Here is a 22440-nt window from a genome sequence, read left to right as displayed (position 1 = left end):
TTCTGTTAAGATTATTATTTTAACCTTTATTGATTTGGTAGGGAGGATATCAGCCGATCTACTATCACAAGATTCTGAACTTCAAGAGCTAAAAAAAGAATTATCAGAAGTTAACGAATCGTTCAATACTTTCAGAAATGATTACAGGTAAGAGATTGCAACTGAATTGTTATGGGGTGTCATTATTTTTTCTAAACAAAATAGACAAAATAAAAGATGGGATCAGAAATTTGCAGCGGACATATTTTCGTCAAAATCGGAAATATTTGCGACAAACATCTTTCTTTAAAAGTTGTCCAATAATTATGTCAATAACTGCTAGATCTCTACTTATAATGGTGTGCCGCGTAGAATGTAGATAGTGGCATTAAGATGAAAGCATTTTGCGACGAAATGATACCCCTTAAACATTCACAGCGTCTTTGATGCCAAACAGTTTGTCACGAGATCAGACTTATCCTTCACCGGTCTCAGTTTATCACGAATAAGATACTGTTTCTGTACGGCGCGAAACCAATTTTGTGGTACTGGCATCATGCACGGTTTTTATTCACCGCGCGCGCGCGCGCGCATTTTATATACAATGCATGCGGCTGCTGGCTGCTGGCTGCTGGCTGCTGGATTCGACGGACGTACGTTAGATCGATACGAAGTACGCCGGGTATATGTACACAGCATAATCTATACATTGCCAGCATTTGACTTCAAGATCCCTGGATAATATCGTCCCTCATTTTACAGCAAATCAGAGCAGTACAAATTGTATAACATATACTTACTTTTCAGTAATCTGCTAACACTGTACAATGAAACGAATGATGAACTGCAAGGTTTACTACGGGACAGGACCACTGGGGAAGCTGGTAAGCAAACTTTACAAAGAAACAAGTTCAATGGTGATAAAGATGGCAAAATATCCACCCATATTTGTGGGCAGATAAATTATTCTTGCTAATCCTGCTCTGCATAACACATACTATCGATGTTTTATCTTGCTTAGTACACACAGATCCGTGTGGAAAAATTGATTTCCCGACACATCGAGCTTTTTAAGGAATTTTTACATTTTAGAGTCCCACTGCACTGGGTGTCTTCTATGACTGACCAACTTTCTGAACGTTTCCACTTGTTCAAAGGCCACTTTTTGCCACGTTTTAAAAATGGAGCGGGTTATATCTTCGCCGAAAGCATATCCAATTTGATACGTATGAAATAGTTCTATGACTTGCTTGATGATTGAAAGCTGGTCGGTGCCAGGCGGTTCTAATGACCAATTAAAACATATAAAATAATAGTAAATAATAATCCCTCTGTTCAGGGCACTGCACACTATATGGTTCATGTTTAATATGAACTCACCCCACACTTCAATAGCCTAAAATGAAATCAAACCGCACACATACGGCATACCACAACACATATCATCACTCGATTGGCTTGTCTTTTGAGTGAATTGTCCCCGATCGTATGAAGTGCAGTTTGTCAGGTTCCATTTCTCTTTCCTTCACCAGTTCATGAACCAGGAGCCTGTCCTGAGATCGCTCTTCTTCGGAGCGATCTGGTCTCACATACACTTTGTTGTTAGTTGCTGAGTGGCGCAGCTTCTTGACTTGACTTAGCACTTGATGGACAGCGCTGTGACTTGATAACGAAACCTTGACTGGGCGCTTCGAATTTTCTTTATGGATCTTTCCTACTCTGATAGCCTGCAGAGTAGGTTTTAGTCTTATCTTCTGGAATAACTCCTGCACTCGCTCTTCAACATTCTCGTCCTTCTGTTCTGACAGTCCAAATAATACAACGTTCCTGCTCCGATCCTCCTCCTGGACGACGGACTTGACCAATTTCTTCAGTGTAGCCGGATCTGCTAAACTATCAGTCTGACTGACCATAACATTCTCCGCAGCTGCTTCACTGTATGACTTGAACTGTTCTTTCAAGTTGCTCTCCACTGACGACTTGACCACAGTCTTTACTGCGTCGAGCTGCTTGTCCTTGTTGTCGATTATCTGCTCCTGTAAGCTGATTACCCATGTCTGATTCTCGATTAGCTGGCTCTTGATGGAGCTCCGCTCAGCCTTCAGCTGTTTCATTTTTTCCGCCTGAAACCGCACAAAGTGAAACGATTCAGAAAACAGTAATGCCTAAGTGTCCTTCATCGCACGTTTACACACTGCTGACGTCACGTCGACTGGAGCAGTGCACCCTACTTGTTCCATCACTTTAGGTATCCAAGCAGAACATTTCCCGAGTAGATCATCCAACTCCTTGTCGTTAACAGTAGCCATGGCTTATACACAATAAGCACACACAGTAATCTCGCCGTTAAACTAGGCGAGATAAGCAAGCTGATAAGAGACAACAAAAGTACAAACGAATGCAATTTGTGTGTGGCGTGAACTGAACTTGATTCTGCACTAAGTTCAAGTGTACTGACCAAAATTACCGGGAATCGTTTAAGATCACTTTCAAGGTACACATTTTTGAAATTCATCGGGAGGTCCCCTTAATTGTGCTATCAAATATTTTGTGAAGTAGAGACCGTTAATTTCTGGTCACAAGATCGTAAACACAATAAAATATTTCGATGAATTGAAATTAAATAGATACCATTTCGCACAGGAACACAATTAACTAATATCAAATTCACTAAAATCTTCTCATGGCTACATACTAAGACAAATCATATCATTCTATCAAAAATGAATGTAAGAGCTAAAGTAAAAAATCAAGAAATCCCCAAATGTTCAATGTTTACATGACACAAAAGAGCGTAACAAACACAAGGACAACTAAAGACATCTCCGACCTGGAGCTGCCACTATCATACAGCTGGTCAAGTAGCCGGTGTGTAATGTCTCGTCCGTTCAGGCCCTGGATCTCCCTGAAATTCTCCTCGTACGCCACCGCTCCTCTGAGAACGTCCATGTGGTCCTCGGAGAGGGTGATGGGTTCTTCCAGGACCTGCCAGAACACTATCTCGTTACACCCAGGGGTGGTCAGTCCTCCTCGGTAGGTGAATATGCTATTCGTTTGTGGTTTGTACAGGTTGTTCAGGTCAATGTTTGTTGTTCCTCCATTGATGAGTGACGCTATATTAATGCTGATGTCATCAGCAGCCATAAGACTCCCGGTTTGGAGGAAGACCCCGAACACTGCTAGGTAATCGTCTGCTTCCTCGTCCTCCTGATCCAAATTCCTGGTAACAAGATGAGCCTCCCCCTTGTAGTGCTTACCAAACAGCTTGTGTTCCGAGCCACCTGCTCCTGACGGTCCCCAGTGAAAGTGAAGCTGGAGAGCCTGCAGGCCCTTAGTGTGTCCTACTGGCCAGGTATCCGGCATCGAGATTGTAGGGGTGTCTGTAAGATCAAACTGCACTGTCTTCAATCCTTCTGTTCTCTTCGTCACCGCCTGACCCCCGCCGAAACTTGCAATGTTGGAGCTGTAGGAGACTGTATTCTTGACGCTGTTAACATCTATGGGGGACTGGCGATCTCCAGTGGTGCAAACACCGCCCCAAGCTGCCTGGTCGGCGTAGGAATATTCACCCTCAGCAGCCCAACCCAGGCTGATAACGGTTCCGAGGAGAAGGAGTAGCTTCATTGTTAAACTGAGAGAAAATAATGTTGAGTTTTAAAATGTTAAATACGTATTATATAGGGTATATATGTACTGTTTAGATAATTGTAACCAATAAAAATATTAATCAACGAGAATCATCATTCATCAGGTAAGTATTTAAATTTACAAAAAAAGTTGACCTATCGGTCCAAAAAAGTCTTCAATAGGTTTCATAGTCTTTAAAATGTTTTGGAAACAATGAAATTATAAAACTTTGATACTTCAAATCAAAGCCAAACAGAAAATAAAAACTTTAACTGAAAGCGAAGTAGTCTACTGGATATTGTAACTGTAAGGCAGTTCAAATATGGAGATATTTATAAGGTACGTGTCAGCCCCTTGTCTCAACATTCAAACACTCCAACATTCCCTTCATTACAATCGGATAGATTTTAGAACTGGTAATTGTGAAAGTAAAGTTTTCATTAGTAAAAACAACAAACGTAAATTGGGTTTGATAGCTCACTTTAACCTTGTTTTCGAACTGTTAAACCCGTATTCGCCTATTCTACGCAGTCGCTAAATCAGTTATATTTGTACCTTAATTTATTTATGGGAAAGCAGTTTATCGAATTTGTTGATTTTGTCCCCCTGTTCCACTATGTAAACAGTGATAAGTCATGTCATTTCAGATCAAGCATCTGAAAACATTCCCGTCTTTTCGATATCCGCTTATAGAATTAAGTCGTAAATAGCTGATTTTGTGGAATTTTAGAACTGAGATATCTTAAATTATGGCACCAGTTAATCGGGCGCGGAATTTAACATTTATGGAGTACTGTACTATGTGATTTATGAAATACAGTACTCAATCAATTCAAGGACAAAAGAAAATCGCGATTACTTAGGCCAAAAATCGCGGCGCCGCGATAAGCCAAACTAGGCAAAATCGCGGCGAAAGATAATGTATTTGCATAGCTAAGTTAGATGTCATATATTCGTTAAACTAGCCAGCATTAGTTTAGTTAGATTAGGGAGCGATGAGCAAAACAATAGTACATAACTACGCTATTACATCCTGCTAGAGTGCTAGATGTGGATCGATGAAACGGTGTACGACGGAGACTTGAAGTCGTCTATTCTCGATCAGCTTGCCTTAAGGAATCTCTAATACAAAGCCGAACCGCATGGAGAACGGTACTATGCACAAGAGAACGGCACCTTGTCTTTATGTTTAGCTTGTAGTTGTACTAGATATTGTATAAGTTGCTGGGTGAAATAAAGCGAGACGATATATATATATATATATATATATATGGATGGATCCGTGCCATTTTACTGACACCACGGCATCAACTTTAATGCGACTTTCCGCAAAAACCGTAAAAGATATACAACTGAAACTTTTGTGACTGGGTCAAATGCTTAAAGGCCTTCAAATCAGCATGAAAAATAAAAAATTGGCCAAGGAATAAGAATTTGAGTGCCCAAAATTTGGACGAATTAAATAGGTAATAATTATTTTAGTCTCTCAAGTCTTGACACCACTTTAGGGTTAGACGGGTTCCTGCTAGTTAAAATGAACGCTCGAAGGCATTCAAAACCGTCAAAAATCCAAATTTGTCATCTCTTTTTGGCGTTTATTAAATTTTAGCAAATAATTTTTAAATTAATTTTTCATACAATGAGCAAGAAAGGCAGTCGTTAAGCAGTAAAAGATGTCAAAATATCTGTAGATCAGTGTCTATTTATATTGTTTTTATAGTTCCACTGTTAGTATCTCAGGAATTTGTTGGTATCTCAGGAATTTGTCAGCTCATTGTTTGGGTCGAAGACTTTTGGCGTGAAGACTAGTGAAGGCGTCATGTAGCCGGTGGGCCCGACATGATACGACATATCTCGACACGTCGGGGTTTGTCAGGGTTTGTCGGGGTGTGTCGGGGTTTGTCGGGGTTTCTCGAGCCTGGAGGCTACATGATGCCTTAGTGACTACTGTCCCTAGATTCCTCAAGTCTCCTCTGGTCTGCAGTTATTTAACAGGGGCAAGTATAAACAATGGCGGGTGCCAAACAATAGCAGGTGCCGATAGCGGGTGCCATTAAATCTACAAGTATAAACAATACGACCGGACGCCAGTAATCTACCGCGAGTATCAATTGAGCTTCTCAAACAAAAGTGGGCAACAAAGCATGATCGTAATTTGAAACTTTGCCAGCACTGTTGATTTCAAGGAAGGTAGGTCTCAACACTGCCTGTCATGGACGATGAGGTAGTCCTGTTTAGACTTTAAGCGTTCCTCCTTTCCTCATGAGCGACGTGAGGAGTTCGCGCCCCTGAGTGGCAGCCAAGTCAGCATAATGGTTGTGTACCTTCCTTCCACTTCCAGTTCCGAGATACTAACCGAATCCGTTTTTTGGATTTTAGAGATCTTCTCACTATAATACGGGAAAGGGCGGGGTATTGGGCAGGGGAGGCGTACTGGCATGGGTAGGAGGGGGGTACTGGGCAGGGGGGTACTGGGCAGGGGAGGCGTACTGGCATGGGTAGGAGGGGGGTACTGGGCAGGGGGTACTGGGCAGGAGGGGGGTACTGGGCAGGGGGTACTGGTACTGGCAGGGAGGCGTACTGGCATGGGCAGGAGGGGGGTACTGGGCAGGGGGGTACTGGACAGGGGGTACTGGGCAAGGGTGGGAGAGTTTATTAATTTAGTGGTATCTTTATATCGAGATTCGAGAACTTACTGGCTGATAAGCAATGTAGATGTTCGTTTGTTCGATCGATTCTAGGTCATTGTAACAGAAAACTTGGTCAACTGAAAAAGTTATTTTTGCTATAAACTGGTAGGTTAGATTTATTTAAAGATATTTCGAAAAGCAACGTGGACTTTGTTTGCTAGTATTAGTACACAACTGACAACTCTCAATAAAAACTAAGATCCATAACATACCTGTACCTAACACCGTAATTTCTCTCATGTGAATAATCGCCACTTCGGTATAGGCGCCTCCTCTATGTCGCAACGTCACTTTCACCTCATCACCGCACTTCAGATGATAATGACGTCATAACACGTGGTGTGACGTCATAACACGTGGTGTGACGTCATAACACGTGGTGTGCCGTCATAACACGTGGTGTGACGTCACTTTCACCTCATCACCACACTTCAGATGACAAGGAAATCTGTACGTTTGACCCTCTATAGTCCAAACTGGGTTTACTTTTAGAACTCCACAGAGGTGTTCAAATCCTGTTTCTGTGTTGACTACAAATACTTTCGCATCTTGCATATATATGAAACATTTGACACGGAGTTGTAGAGTGAGTTATGTGCCTCGCCGGGCTGAAGTAGTGGATGTCCTTGCTGTACGGCAAGTTAAACAAGGAACTGAAACTACTAGGTTCCGTACAGGCTCAACTCTACACCCATGTCAATATGTTCATATGCAAGCCTCTTGATTTATATAATCAACGGGTCTAGTAATTGTTTAAGAGACTTCTCTGGCAGTTACGAAGCTCGAGAGACTGTGGGAAACTGAAGGGATAGGAAGCAGTTCTGCCTGACTGCATCAGTAATGATGTAATGACCAGTAATGAGCGTAAAAGATATACAACTGAAACTTTTTTGACTGGGTCAAATGCTTTAATGGCCTCCAATTCAGCATGAAAAAATAAAAAATTGGCCAAGAATTAGTGATTTTAGAGCCCAAAATTTGACCCCCAAGTGGTGTCAAAAACGCGAATTAAATAGGTAATAATTATTTTGGTCTGCTGAGTCTTGACACCGTTTAGAGTTATATTATACGGGTTCCTGCTTCACAAAAGAGACAAATTCAAACATACACCCTGCTGCACTGTAAATCGGGTTTTACGGTAAATCAACAATGACAACAACATGGCGAACCCGGAACCTAGCAAGCTAGGAACAAGGCCCGATCAGTGATCACCTTTTCGTGTGGCAGCTAGGCCACTCTCCTTTAGCTACAGTCTACAGATTTCCCTTCAGTATAGTGGGGTCCAAATTGGGCTGTCACAATACCTAATTTAGTCTATTTTCAGGTGCTAAATCAGTGGTACCTGACAACATGGCGGAACTGTTGGCGATCAGAGAGAACTGTAGAGAGCTGGAGATTGAGAGGGACAAATATCGAGAGGTAGTTACTAGGTCGTTACTAGGAGGTTACTACTTACTATGAGGTCACTAAGTAGTTACTATGTGATTACTAGAGGGTAACTAGAGGTTACTAGGTATTTACTATGCGGTTACTGTGTGGTTACTAGGTTGTTACTAGGTTGTTACTATGTGGTTACTAGGTGGTTACTAAAGGTTAACTAGAGGTTACTAGGTAGTTACTAGGAGGTTACTAGATAGTTACTATCTGAGGGTAACTAGAGGTTACTAGGTAGTTACTAGGAGGTTATTAGAGGTTAACTAGAGGTTACTAGGTAGTTACTAGTTAGTTACTTGAGGTTACTAGGTAGTTACTAGAGGTTACTAGGAGGTTACTAGGTTGTTACTAGGTGGTTACTAGGTGGTTACTAGATGTTAACTAGAGGTTACTAGGTAGTTACTAGGAGGTTATTAGAGGTTAACTTGAGGTTACTAGGTAGTTACTAGAGGTTACTAGGTAGTTACTAGAGGTTACTAGGAGGTTACTAGAGGTTAACTAGGGGTTACTAGGAGGTTATTAGAGGTTAACTTGAGGTTACTAGGTAGTTACTAGGAGGTTATTAGAGGTTAACTTGAGGTTACTAGGAGGTAACCAGGTAGTAACTTGGTAGTAATAACTCCAACTCTCTCCAACAGATGTATTTAGAAGCAGTAGAAACACCTGCATCTGCACCGCCTCCCCTCTCTCGTTCCACTCAGGAGGAGGATGTTGGCGAGCTACGTGAACAGATCCGGGACATGGTGGACCAGATGCAGGAGCTGGAGCTGGTCCGGGAAGAGATGGCACTGAGACTACAGCAGCAAGCAGGTCAGTGGTGTCATGTGACGTCAGTAGGGTGGTATCACGTGACGACACTAGGGATTACACTGGATTAAAATTAAATTATAGGACATAGGTCTACTATCGTGAACCGTCATAATTGTTTACAGAATTGGGTAGGTAAGTAAATTATTTAAAACATTCTTTTCTTTGTTTGAAATCAGGGCCAAAGTTCTAAGCCTTAAGATCTTAATTATGAATAATTTGCGAGGTTCTCACCAAATTGATGGTAAAATTGTTTAAGTTTCGTGCATTTGAATTACGTTGACGCATATCTTCGGTGAAGCTATTTCGCTCTTCGGAGCAGCGAAGGAAATAAGTGCACATACAGCATAGGAAAGCCTTTCTTGAAATTGAATATACTGTGGGATGTTTGGTTGAATATTGAGTGAGCGGTGGCAGTGAATATGGAGGCTCTGGTGATTTCGAGGATTTACAGTTGAGTAAGGAGACAAAATTTCTATAAGATGGTATTTGAGATTTATTTCATCGATATTGCTGGAGTCGGTTATTTCAGTGCTCATTTCAATAAGTGGCATTTGAGAAAGATTTGTTACTAATTTCAACCTCTGTTTTGAGTACAAGTCACATACATAAAGAACATGCGACTCGTCTTCGATGGTCTCGAGGCGCAGACTTGTTTGGCAGTTGGCACCAAGCACATAGTCTTTGCTCACGGGGGTGTTGGACGTGATGTTATTAGGGTGTTATTACGTGATGTTATTAGGGTGTTATCACGTGACGTCATTATATTGTACGGTGCGATCTTTGCCGTGTGATATGAGTTTTATTTTTTACAACATGACTTAACAATTTTACGTTTGTTGGCGGGAATTATATTTACGTACAATTCAATTTGATTATTTCAAAATCGTCAAATAATTGCATGCATTTTCGGGTAATTAATAAGTATAACTTCTATTAGTTATTACACGAGAGCAGTGCACCACTGCACGAGAGAAACAACGTGAAATAAATGAGAGCTCCTAAATCTAGATTGATAGAAACGAACACTAATAATAACAAACGATATTCATTATTTACTAGGTGGTTACTACGTGGCTACTAAATAGTAACTAGGTGGTCTTACAACTTTCCACATCACTCGACTGTCATGATTTACTGTCCTCACTTTTACGGTCAGTAAAAACACCCAATACCTTACCAAACAGCTCCAAAATCCACAACCTAAACTCCGTCATCCGGTAATAGTAGAGCAGCGGATTAAGGGTCACATTAACCGCTGTCATCAGAATCTTCCCGATGGTCCACGAGTAAAAAAACATGAAATTGTTGGTGAAGAAAGGGCCGGGGTAGCTGAAAGCTAGGAATGTGATAGTTTCCAGGGTGTAGAGGGAAAAGTAAGGGAGATTACAAGTGAGAAATAGTCCGGTTAACATGGCGATGGTAACAGTTGCGCGGCGGGACGACCTCCTGGAACTGTGCAGCTTGTTTCCACGTTTCAGCTTGTACACACAAATCAGGAAACTCAGGAAAATGATGACAGGGGGGACTCCAAGCTGTACTGTTGATCGAACGTTCGAGATCTTTAGAATTATCCCAACCATGGGTTTATTGAGACTGTAATCGCTCTCCAGTTCGTAGCAATAGGGTCCGTCAGACCCATACACATAGGTGATACCCGCACGGTACGCCATGAAATCAAGCACCAAGTTAATAACAGGATACAGCACAAACGAAGTAACCACAGCGTTTTTACTCACCCTCCTAAAGGGGAACACTATAGCAATTGTTCTTGAAACACTCATTAACATAACCAGAAAAGTTGACATCTCCATCAAAAAAGAGAAAATCACAGTCCAAGCCGCGCAGAATGCAACGCTGTTAAAAACCATGGGACGGCGCGCATTAACCAGCGGCGCGCACACTGGTAGGTGAGCCAGGCTGGTACACACATCAATTACTGCTATAGCAAGGTACAAAATGCTGGCTAGATCGTTCCTCTTGTTGTCCCAAAAGTACTTAAAAGCGAGAATGTTGACGGGGAAGCTGACGGTGGCTAGGAAGATCAGGAGAGCCGCTAGAAGGGCGTCCCAGTTGGTTACTTCTAGGTGGGGAGGAGGACTGTAGATTGCGACGTGGGGGTTGTATTCTGTTGTCATGGTTACTATCTGAGGTGTATTTCATGGTTACTATTATATGATAGAATTAGAATTTAGTAAAATGTTTTACTGTTTTACAAATGAGTTAGAAAAGTATCAAGTCAACGAAAAATAATAAGGACAGCTTTCACAATCCTGTAAAACCAAAAATCCCCGACAATCTCTCTAACCGCGTGTAAATAATCTTGAATACCTGCCTCATCAGTGATTATGAACTGTCAAAAGGGGATACAATTATAATCTAATAAAACATTATATACACTCGTGATACGAGAGTACAACCATTGCCTGCGCCTCTGACCTCGACCCCTGGTAAAGTTGATCACCAATGGTAAAGCTTGTGGTCCTAAAGCTTGAGGGGACCTTAGAATTTACTTCCAAATATTCGCGTTTAAGTCCTGTGAAAGTGTGTAGAATCAAAAAATACGCCGGACTGTGAAATCGATAATTCGTGCAATATCACGCCGCGCTCCTATTGGCTGATAGCAATTTTGGGCTGTGACGTCACTTATGTGTTAAGACCAACGTGCGCGCGCACCTTTTGCTCGTGTCAACATTTTGTTCTGTTCTCATGTTTTAATTACGTCGTGTTACCTTTGGCGTTTGCGAGAGCGGTATCTTTGGTTGCACTGAATTAGTCTAAGTTACGAATAATTCTCTTTAATAATAATAGTTAAATGTAACTCAGAAAGGCTTTCTTGTAGTTGTAGTAGGTATTTCTATTTATAAATAGCAAAGATAAGTAGCATCCGCTAACTAAACCACAAACTGCTATTTTGTTTTGACTTGTTTGAAACCCGATATGGACACAATTAAAAAGAATGTATGATGTAGTAGAAGACATTTTACTAGCTGGCCCTTGGCGCCTCTAGTCCTATCTGAGTACGCACGTGCGGTTTGACACTGCGCGTGTACCGGCCTTTAGTTGTACACTCATTTATAATTTACCGTTTTAGTTTGCTGTGACTTGAGTGTAAAGCGTAACGAATGTGGATGTGTTCGTCTGCTATGCTTGGTATAATATTGCTTGGTGTAATAGTTGCAAATCTTGCTTACGTTATAAGTAGTGTCACATAGTGAGTTAGAACTTAAAAGCTTGGTGCTTGGTGCTTGTCCAACTGGAATGCATTTCATACCTACCCGATCCATTTTTATTAGGACCGTGTTGTGTTGATATGACATGTTGAAATATCAACTGTGGTACGAAACAGGGAGTTGCTAGGTGTTACGTCGCGTTAGGAGCTATAAATATACATAATTTACATGCCTTTCTGTGTGACTTCAATCTTATTCCAGGTGTATCTCGGCTCATGGTTATCGTAGGGTGATAATTCTTTTTTCAACCGGTCATATAAAGTCTCCTCTCCATTGGTTATAGGCTCGTTAGTATCGTAAATTGTTAATTTATTCTTAATTAGTAATTTAGTCGGCCCGCACGCTCATTTTACCTGTATTTCTATATGCGCGGATCAGAGCAACTCACATAATTGACGTCACAGGTTCAAATTGTTTTGGCTGGATATCTCGGCGCGCGAATGAAATACAACTTTGCGGATTTCACTAAAGTGGTTTATACGATTAATGTAATAAAAGGATTTGCACGAGAAAAAAACTTTTTCTAAGGTCCCCTCATCCTTTAACCTGTGTATATGCCTCCTAATGACATTGTTATTTGTTCACTTAGATTCGCAAGTTGGCCAGTTGGGGTTTAGGTTGTTATATGAGTATTGCTGAAAGCACAGTGTAAGGCCTACACGGACCGCCTCTAACTAGCCAATCCCTGTTTACATGCCGTGTAGCAGGGGACTAGAAAGAGCTAAACTAAATATGATATTATACTCGAAGTGCATCTTCATATGATTAGGAGTCCGCTCGCGAATTTTAAATTCAGCCGGTCATGCCAGTTTGAGGAGCAGGTAGTCTTAGGAGTTAGGGCGCATGTTTGCCAATTATCTTGGTTACCATGGTTACCATGGTTACCATGTAAAATCCGGATTGGAGTATTATTTATGAGTCGCATTGTTGTAAATACTTTCAACACTACTATATAACAAATAATTTGAGATCATGAATACGATGTAGTTACATTGAAACGTCGAGTAATCTCCTTTCCCTAATAAGAGCATTTACTTGTCGCAACAACCGGGATAAAGATAATTTTACCCAGAATACATGGTTACCATGCTTAGGGCGCATGGGGAACTGGCAGGAAAATGGATAATTATGTAACTAATGATAAAAACAACTAATTAGACAGGTAATCTCCATAAAATTATAGAGTTGAGGCACGTTAGTGTCATTACCCGTTACAAAACTACATAGCGGGATGGCCAATAATATACTTTAGTTAGTCTAGTCATATTAGTCTAGCAATAATCTTCGTTTAGATTGGCGAGATAGGACTATATTTTGCCATAATCGGATGGCTAATAATTGAATGTAATCAATCTAGATGAGTAGTTATAGCACACCACCAATGATCAACAGTTTTAAGCCACTAAAAATGCGAGGAAAATCAGTTTTGTGACGTTAATTACACTCGCAGGAATTCAAATACTTGCCAGGACTTTGAATACACAATGGTGGTATTGGGTGGGGTGGTATTGGGTGTTAAAATTAACGACACTGAGACAAACTTTACCGTATAAACTCTCAACATAACACTCAGAGGCGAACTAAACTTAGTTGTGCTGTAATATCACGTGACGTCATATCATGTGGTGTGACGTCATATCACGTGGTGACGTCATATCACGTGATACAGTTAGTTACGCTACCTCCAAAGATAAGCTGGGCCAGTGAAACGGTTACATCTTATTGAAGTAATGAACATTAGACTCGTTATCAATATGATCAAACCCCCACTAAGCAAAACTGACGCTATTTATAGAGGCCACGTCCGAGAGTTCTTATTAAAAGCGTTTTTTGGAGCAATCACGTGATTGATTTGTGTATAAAGGATGGTTCAGGTACTTTAACTATAGTAATATAACGTGACGTCACATCACGTGGTGTGACGTCATATCACGTGGTGAATACCTATTGTCCACAATATCACTTGACGTCATATCACGTGGTGTGACGTCATATCATGTGGTGAATACGTATTGTCCACAATATCACGTGACGTCATATCACGTGGTGTGACGTCATATCATGTGGTGAATACGTATTGTCCACAATGAAGCTCACCCCGTTAGAAATCTTACGCTTAAATTGCTGAACAAAATGTGCTTATTTGAAATGAAGAGAAATAACAGATTACACAGCATGCCAATTAATGAATTAATCATTTCCTACTAACTAATGTTTAGCTTCATAAGATTAAAATGATATACTGCTATTGCTAACGAGCACTTCCTGTCGCGTCAAACCTCGTACATTTCACGATTGAAATTCTATCGAATACAACTGATTTATTATTATTATTTATTGTTTATCCCCCGCAAGAAATTAAACTAGCCTTTGAACTCGCAATCAAAACATACATTTAACGTTTAAATTTAAAAACCGTAATTCAACCCCACGTTCACCAGAGCAGATGCAATGTTAAGATAAGCAAGGTACAAACACATAACCCATCATCAGATCCTCATCTCGAACCAGAACTAATTAATTAGTAATTTATAGATATAGTACAGTCAAATCCGTCTTTTTGTCGGACAAAATTCGCAACAAAGCGATTTTAACGGGATATGGTCGGGACAGGTCCCAGGAATCATTCCAGAGAGTTCCCAAAATCCTCGACTTCAGGAAAATCCACAGTTACCACTTTTTTACCACCTTTTTACCACTTTGGTTTTCCGCAAATAAGTCACGTTCTGAATATCCTAGAAGATTCTAGTTTAAAGCATTGTGTTAAGAAAACAAAGAAGAACAACTTTTTCTTTAACAACTTTTTCAAAAATAAATTATTTAATTAATTAATTAAATAATTAATAAATTTTCAAATATTTCAAAAATACATTTTCATAAAAAATGTTCACAATTACATTCCACGTATATTGAACTAATTTTTATGAAAATTTTGAAAATTTTCACTTACAATATTTTGGACTTGTAAAATTTTCGAAATTTGTAAATAAAAACCACTATTTACCACTTTTTACCACATCGAATCTCCGCTAATAAAACGACTTCTGAATGTCGTAGAAGGTTCTAGATTGAACCAATGTGTTCAAAATATAAAAGAGAACAATTTTTTATTCGACAACCTTTGGATTAGATAATTAATTAATTAGTTAATTCGATTTATTCAACAAATATTCAAAAATTATACAAATTATTTTTGATCAAAATATTTTAAAATTACATATCACGAATAATTAACAAATTTTCATTAATTTAATCGGGAAATCGAAGTAGTACTTTATATAACCATGCCCCAACCATATATACTAGATAAGAGTCTAACTTATGAGTCCTCAGCTGGCACATTGGTGCAATTGGATCCTGACATTTGAGGCAAGTTGATCCACAATGTATTCCTGCTTTTCTGCATGAACAAGCATTGCCACAACCTGATGCAACAGATTTTTTGAATGAGCTTTTTCGGAGCTGTACTCATAAGAGTGGTCACTGGTACATGTGTCCCATTGTTCTGAATAACTTGTTCATCTTCCATCCCCAGCTTATCGGATCTAGGTCATTCTCATCCCACGCCTGCAACTGATGGTAAACACGATAATAATGTTGTTCAGCTGCCCCAGATGTTGGCGGGAGCTGTTCGCACTTGATGTCTGCTGTTGAAGATTGCGACTTCTGTTCAAGACCTGAAAGTCTAGCTTCATCTAGTGATCTCGAAATGATGAAATCAGCTGCAGCCTTAAAAGTTCTCCTACATGATTTATGGTAGCTGGTGTAGAATTTGCCGAATAAAAAGCATCTATTACACTTTCATCGATGGATGCGATCGTTCTGAAGAGCCGATCCTTACCAACTCCGTGGATCCGACTGGTGGTGTCTGATCCAGTGAAAGTGTGGCACAGCAGCTTATCGTGTTTACGTGCCTCCTACCAGTCGCACTTCGAATTTTCTCAATGTCATAGATGTAGCTTTTGGTGGTGAGAAACAGTAGGTGGTCAAATGCAAAGTGTTTTGTCATGTGCAGTAAAATGACAAGCAAATCATTATCATCACCAATTACAGAAACATCAACTTGATTAGACCTGTAGACCACTCAACTGCCTCTCTGCAAATCAAAACATCTGCAAAACGATGTGCGAAACGGATTGAAAATGACGAAGTTATCAAGCAATTTGTTTATCTCGTTAGCGAAATTGATTGGGTTATCAATGATTACCTAATCGTTTATCACGTGACAGGGTGCTACGATACCGTAATTGGGCTTTCTGTACGATTTCTGTGCCACGCTTTCACTGGATCAGACTCCACCAGTCGGATCCACGGAGTTGGTAAGGATCGGCTATTCAGAACGATTCCGATAGTGGGAATCTAGTGTACTAAGCTACGGAGAAAGTCACGTGAAATTTTTGGGCGAGCGAATTAGTAACTTAGTAAGAGCCTAACGTATGTGTACTATACCAACTTACCAATACCCTGTCTGTAATCCGGTTTGAGGATTCATCATTTGGTGCGATCTCTACGTTACAGAATGGAAATTTGTTTAAACTGTGTTCGTGGACTAAAGATGATCCTGCCTCATTTACAACGGACTCCTCTTCATTGGCCGATATAATAGTTAATAGCACTATGTTTACCCTATGCACTGAAGGGGTATCCTAGGAAGTTTCTTGAACTTTTAACAGGTACCCCTCCTCATTTAACCCTCAATTAAGTTTCCTATCATTCGGTTGAGTCGACCGTTGAGATCGCATAGATCCTTAGCTACTCCCTAGAGTAGGTGACACTGGGATTCGAACCCTGAACCTTCTGCGCAGAAGGCGGATGCTCTAACCGCTAGGCTAGATATGAATCTTTGGAACTGGTCTATGGTCACTGTCTGCAATAATACACACAAGACGTCACTCTGAGCTGAATCAGTCATGCCGTTGTACTGTCGTTTAATTTCGTTCAGTGACCAGGGGTTGTTGATCCAACCTGTGTCGCGTTGATTTGTTTATTTATACAAGGTATAAGAGGCGTCAGGATAAAGAATAGGACCTCTTAAAGCTATTCACCGAAACTAACTCCTTATTTGCCTGGTAAATTAAAACATTGTATTGGTTAAGAATGCCTCTAGTTACGCTCTCCGCTGAAATCAAACTTAAAAGTAAAACGGTAAAAAGATTTTACTATTAAGTATTATTAGTTGACAGCTACTTACATAGAATCTGCACGCGTACAGTATCAGGCACACGATGTGTTCTTCTTTTGTCAAAACTATTTCGTGTGATTTTAGTCCTCGATTTTTAGCAGATTCAACTTTTTTAGGAAGAGAAGTCAACATAAAGTAAAGCTGAAGCTTACGCTTCCAAACAAACCAGTTTAACAATTTAGTTAAGCACAACACTAAGTCGAGAGATATGATGTGTAAATAGTTATAAGCTATAATAGTATCGTACAAATTTGGATATTTTACCGTTTATTCCATTTATCTGGATTTTTTTAATCTGTTATCTTATCTATGTGACGGTGTATGTTCTGTTATTCAAGTAAATTCATTTTACGTTTTACGTTACGGCAAATTTTTTTGATAAAAATTATATTTTGAAATTTTTAAAAATTTAATTATTATTTAATTAATAAATCAATTAATTATCTAATCCAAAGATTATCAGATAAAAAAGTTGTTCTCTTTTATATTTTGAACACATTGGTTCAATCTAGAACCTTCTACGACATTCAGAAGTCGTTTTATTAGCGGAGATTCAATGTGGTAAAAAGTGGTAAATATTGGTTTTTCTTTACAAATTTCGAAAATTTTACAAGTCCAAAATATTGTAAGTGAAAATTTTCAAAATTTTTATAAAAATTAGTTCAATATACGTGGAATGTAATTGTGAACATTTTTTATGAAAATGTATTTTTGAAATATTTGAAATTTTATTAATTATTTAATCAATTAATTAGATAATTTATTTTTGAAAAAGTTGTTAAAGAAAAAGTTGTTCTTCTTTGTTTTCTTAACACAATGCTTTAAACTAGAATCTTCTAGGATATTCAGAACATGACTTATTTGCGAAAAACCAAAGTGGTAAAAAGGTGGTAAAAAAGTGGTAACTGTGGATTTTCCTGAAGTCGAGGATTTTGGGAACTCTCTGGAATGATTCCTGGGACCTGTCCCGACCATATCCCGTTAAAATCGCTTTGTTGCGAATTTTGTCCGACAAAGGCTTAAATTAGAACGGATTTGACTGTACTAATAATGAAAACCAAACAATGCTTACGCGGACGAATGACGGACGGTGTTGAACCAAAATTATGTCCGCGTTTTGAAGCACAAAGCAACTTTTAACCAATTAGCCAATTAACCGATTAAATAGACAATAGAGGTAACTGCTTCAAGTCTTGAATAATTATCTTAAATGATACAACCGATGCCTGGGGGTACGGTATAGGTACAGGAACAAAATTAAGGTTCATAGTTACACTTGAAATGAGATTTCTTGACAATTCCAACTACATTTGTTCAGTAAAATCATCTACAAACCGACATGTTTTACGTATTGCACTTTTAACTGGACGACATGAACGAAAGAGCCCTCAAACGTTATACCGACTCAACAAGTATAATAATACTATCAATATCAGAGATAAGAGCACTATTAAATAATGTTCTACTACAAATGTACATAGTTAAACTCCACTAAGCAGATCCCAATACCGACAGAACCAATAACCAGTAACCCTGGTAACCAGTGGTCCCTGGACCCATGGCCTTCATTCCACCTGCTGGCCTCACTAATTAAGCTTGTCTAGCTCCGAGTAGAGATTAATACGGTTTGCTTCAACCCCTAATATGATATACCCCATGTGCCCGATACACCAGTTATATCCCAATATGCACCCTGCATAATATTATGCTGTAATAATGGTGTTATTTATATATATGCGGTGACGAGCGTTGACTAACAATGGCTTGTTACTGGTAGTCTCGTCCTTGATACAAAGACAGTAGTTAGGGCAACGATTAAGAGGTTACCAGAGCACGTAGTTATTATAATTACTGATATAAAGGTATCGGAACGTTTGATCTTGATGCGTTATATCTAGTTATAGACGTGGCTAATTTAGGTTTAGAGGTGCAGTGGGGTAGAAGAGGAGAGAGCAGTTGGATAATGATAGCTATCACAATTTAGTTGATATATTCACAGTTGTTAGCTTTGACAATTTAACAATAGTATCTGTAGACTGTAGCTCAGGATATCCTGGTATTTCAAGTTCTTAAAATTTCTTGTAATTTTTCTCAACAAGATTATTTTTAACTATCTAATATCGGTAAAGACTGAGTGCATATCTGATGAAAACAGATTTGTTATTATTTTTAAAAAAAGCTTTGCATCTAGGCCTACAGAATATTGGAAAGTTAAAGGCGTACGTACTACAAAATGTTGGAAAATTAAAGGAGTTTCTCTTACAAAATGTTGCAAAGATGAAGGAGTTTATAAGAATTCTGGAACCTTTAAAGATAAAAGCTTGTCTGAAAAAATGTTGGATAGTCATAGGAACTTAACAGTTAACGTACATGTGGGAAAACATTGCTTACGAATCCAGTGACAATATAAAACTAGTGCCTAGGTCGTGTAGCTGTATTTATAAGTTTATCCAACCAACGCGGTAAACTATAAAGGGGTTTTAACAACAAGAGAACAAGGAATATATGTCTGCCCACGTGCACTGTGACGTAATATGAGACGCGCGGTCGGTCCTTGTTCAGGCAGCTTGGCTCTGCTATACAGGTCTGTGTTAAATATACGGCTACTATGCGATTACTATACTGTTATGCGACTCAAGCTGGTTTTCATTAAATAGCCGGATTTCTTTAAACAGACTGACCGAGCTCGTCTAGTCCTACATGTGCTCCTTCATAAATATTATTAATACCGTAGTTTCCGGTGGTTGGTACGTCATGATATCTGTGGTTGAAAGCTCAGTTATCAATGTCCAAAAGATGTTAAAGATTGAACCTGTGGTCGTTACAAGCTTGCTACAATGGAATTTAAACAATTCAGTTGTCCGTGGAGATCATATCATGTTTGTTACGGTTGTAACTATTGCAACTATTCACAGTATCAGTAATATCATTATTCACTAGTTGATAGGATTCAGGTTATAAATGTCACCATTCAACTACAGTTGAATGTTGCATTCCTAGATTTAACGATATTTCACACTTCACAGTATAAACACATTGATACATAATCATTGATACATAAACACGTTGGATACATAATTGATAGCTTTTCTTGATATTGCTCTATAATTACATTTATATCTCTCCCGGCTATTGGTTCCGAGATTTGGTTGATCTTTGTTTTCTTGGGCGTCCTCCTTGAAGTCTTGTTGTTGTACATACATCTCCTGATTTATCCTGTATTTACCTGTTTATTTCATTTTCTGGCGTGAGCTGTCCGCCATGCTACGGTACGAGAAACAGCGGCAGTGCAAGATCCGGTTCTAAGAGATTTTTATGGTCGCGAAGAATCTCGCCAGGCTACACTGCGTCGGTGGGAGAACTATTTAGGTTCATGACATCTAACGCCCGCCCAATCATGGCAGCCCCATGACAATAGGTTGATGTCCGACCCGTTGTCCTTGGCCTATCTCGAGTCGTTGGGTCTAGGCGGAAACGCCGAAAGGGATGATGTTACCTTCTTGACTTAGACGTAATGGTAAATTCTTCTCAAAATCCTTAAATAAATGGGTAACCCCTAGTAATGTCTTTTCTAGCACTTTTAGATGTTGCAATGGTAGAGGTTGTCTCACTTGCAACAGTTTTAATCCTGTTAATATATTTAGGAGCAGTACTTTTAATAATGATTTTATCTTTGGACATACAAATTTTATATTTAATTGTAAAACTAATAATGTTATTTATGTTATTACCTGTTCTACCTGTAAAAAACAATATGTTGGAGAAACAACTCAACCACTTCATAAAAGAGTCAATGGCCACAGAAATTGTGTCAAAGCCAAATCATCCACATTTTTATATGAACATTTTAATATTCCTGGTCACGTCTTCTCAGATGCTTCCATACAGATTGTAGATTATGTTGATTCTGACAAGATCGGGTTATGAATTATTTTAGTGGACAGATTGCTCGATACAAACGTGGCAGAGGGAATGGAAAGAAGAAAGTTCAGCCTAAGAAGTCTCTGGATACCATAGAGTCTGATATTAACAGGCTGAAAGATAACATCTCTTCAGAACATTCCATATACAAAACATTAAAATGTTATAGCTTATCAGATTTAGACACTCTCTACTCTTTGAGTCAAAATAATTTAGGATTGATTTACAACGTATGTTCCTCTTTCTGTTCAACATTTTCCCCCAAATACCATCAGAACAAATCTGAATCCAGTAATAGAGAATTTATAATTGTTCCATTTAATTGCAAATTCATTGATAATCTTAACCTAAAATCTATTTTCTCTGACACTTCAGTCATTGATTTGCTTCCCATTTTGATTCAGTCTTTTACACCATTACAGATTTATTATGAGTAAAATGATCCTATAAGTCTTTCTATTTGTAACTATGCTTCATTCTTAAAGAAACTTTCTATTTCTGATATTAAATCTATTTTAGATAGTCCATGCGATTGCCACTCCTCCCCTTTCAATTATCCTCCTCGTGGACATGCAGTTACTGGTAATTTAGATATTGTTGATAATGTTGAACTTATGGAATTACTTTCCTACGGTTGTAAATACAGAATTCCCACATTTAAATCTCCAGATGAGATATATATGTCAGTTACCGAAGCTGTCGATAAATTTATAAAATCAAAAAGTAGAAAGTACTGTCAAAAAGAAGTAAAGTTCAGCGATTGGAAGGAAAAAGTGTTATCAATAGTTTCCAATCGTATTGAATATTACAAGAAAAACTTTCCTGAAACATTTGAAATAAAAGAAAACACACTGGAAAAAGATGATGTTAAAAGAAGTCTTAAATTGCTGAAAAGTAAATACATTATTTGCAGTATCGACAAAGCTTCTGGTAATTTTTCATTTATTTGTAAAAAGTTTTATGTAAAAACTCTTGTCAATGAAATGGGTTTTGATCCTAATACTCTAGAATGTATAGGTAATGATACATATAAACCCTGTAGCGAAGACGAGACTCATTATGTCAATAAAATATCTGAGAGTCTAAAGGAGAGATTTAATGTACAAGTTGAAGATAAAAACTTGCGACTAGCACGCATCTTCTGGAACCCTAAGCTTCATAAGAACCCTTACAAGGCGAGGTTCATTGCAGGTGCCCGTTTTTGCGTTACGAAACAACTTAACGTCCAAGTTAACTGTTGTCTGAAACTTTTGAGGAAATACTTCAAGAAATACTGCGAGGCAATCTACAACAACAGCGGGTATAAACATGTTTTGGAGCATAGATTCCTCAAGTGAATTCCTTGAAGCTATCAAAAATAGCGATGTTTATAATATACAAGTATATGATTTTACTACTCTTTATACCAGATTAGACTTGTTTGAAGTAGAGAATATGATTAATGAAGTTGTTGATTTAATATTTTCAGACCGTAATAGATATATTTGTATTTCTAAAAGAGACAGTAATACATGTTTCTTTTCCAATAAAACCTATGATTCTCATGCCTGCTTTAGTCAAGATGACC

At 38.8% G+C, this 22440-nt stretch overlaps 3 protein-coding genes across 4 annotated transcripts in view; 2 read left to right on the top strand and 1 right to left on the bottom strand.

Moving 5' to 3' along the window:
• The window catches only part of LOC134822081 (1-phosphatidylinositol 4,5-bisphosphate phosphodiesterase beta-4-like), an 858242-nt gene that overhangs the window by 163264 nt on the left and 672538 nt on the right, over positions 1–22440 (top strand). The gene's annotated exons all lie outside the window — the stretch shown is intronic.
• LOC134822083 (myosin-15-like) overlaps positions 1–22440 on the top strand; it is a 72820-nt gene that overhangs the window by 230 nt on the left and 50150 nt on the right. For both annotated transcript variants that reach the window (XM_063832953.1, XM_063832954.1), the window contains exons 2-5: positions 42–147; positions 787–863; positions 7621–7715; positions 8369–8540. In XM_063832953.1, coding sequence (XP_063689023.1) covers positions 42–147; positions 787–863; positions 7621–7715; positions 8369–8540 — 450 coding nt within the window. The remainder of the gene's footprint in view (positions 1–41; positions 148–786; positions 864–7620; positions 7716–8368; positions 8541–22440) is intronic.
• On the bottom strand, positions 2584–3606 carry LOC134821763 (putative carbonic anhydrase 3). Its single transcript, XM_063832514.1, has one exon. The coding sequence runs from the start codon at positions 3601–3603 to the stop codon at positions 2755–2757; it is 849 nt and encodes a 282-aa protein (XP_063688584.1). The 5' UTR covers positions 3604–3606; the 3' UTR covers positions 2584–2754.

Source organism: Bolinopsis microptera, chromosome 10 (genome assembly GCF_026151205.1).
Source record: "Bolinopsis microptera isolate Bmic1 chromosome 10, MBARI_Bmic_1.0, whole genome shotgun sequence".
NCBI lineage: Eukaryota > Metazoa > Ctenophora > Tentaculata > Lobata > Bolinopsidae > Bolinopsis > Bolinopsis microptera.
Note: the sequence above shows the minus strand (reverse complement) of the source record. Positions and strands in the feature narration are given on the sequence as shown.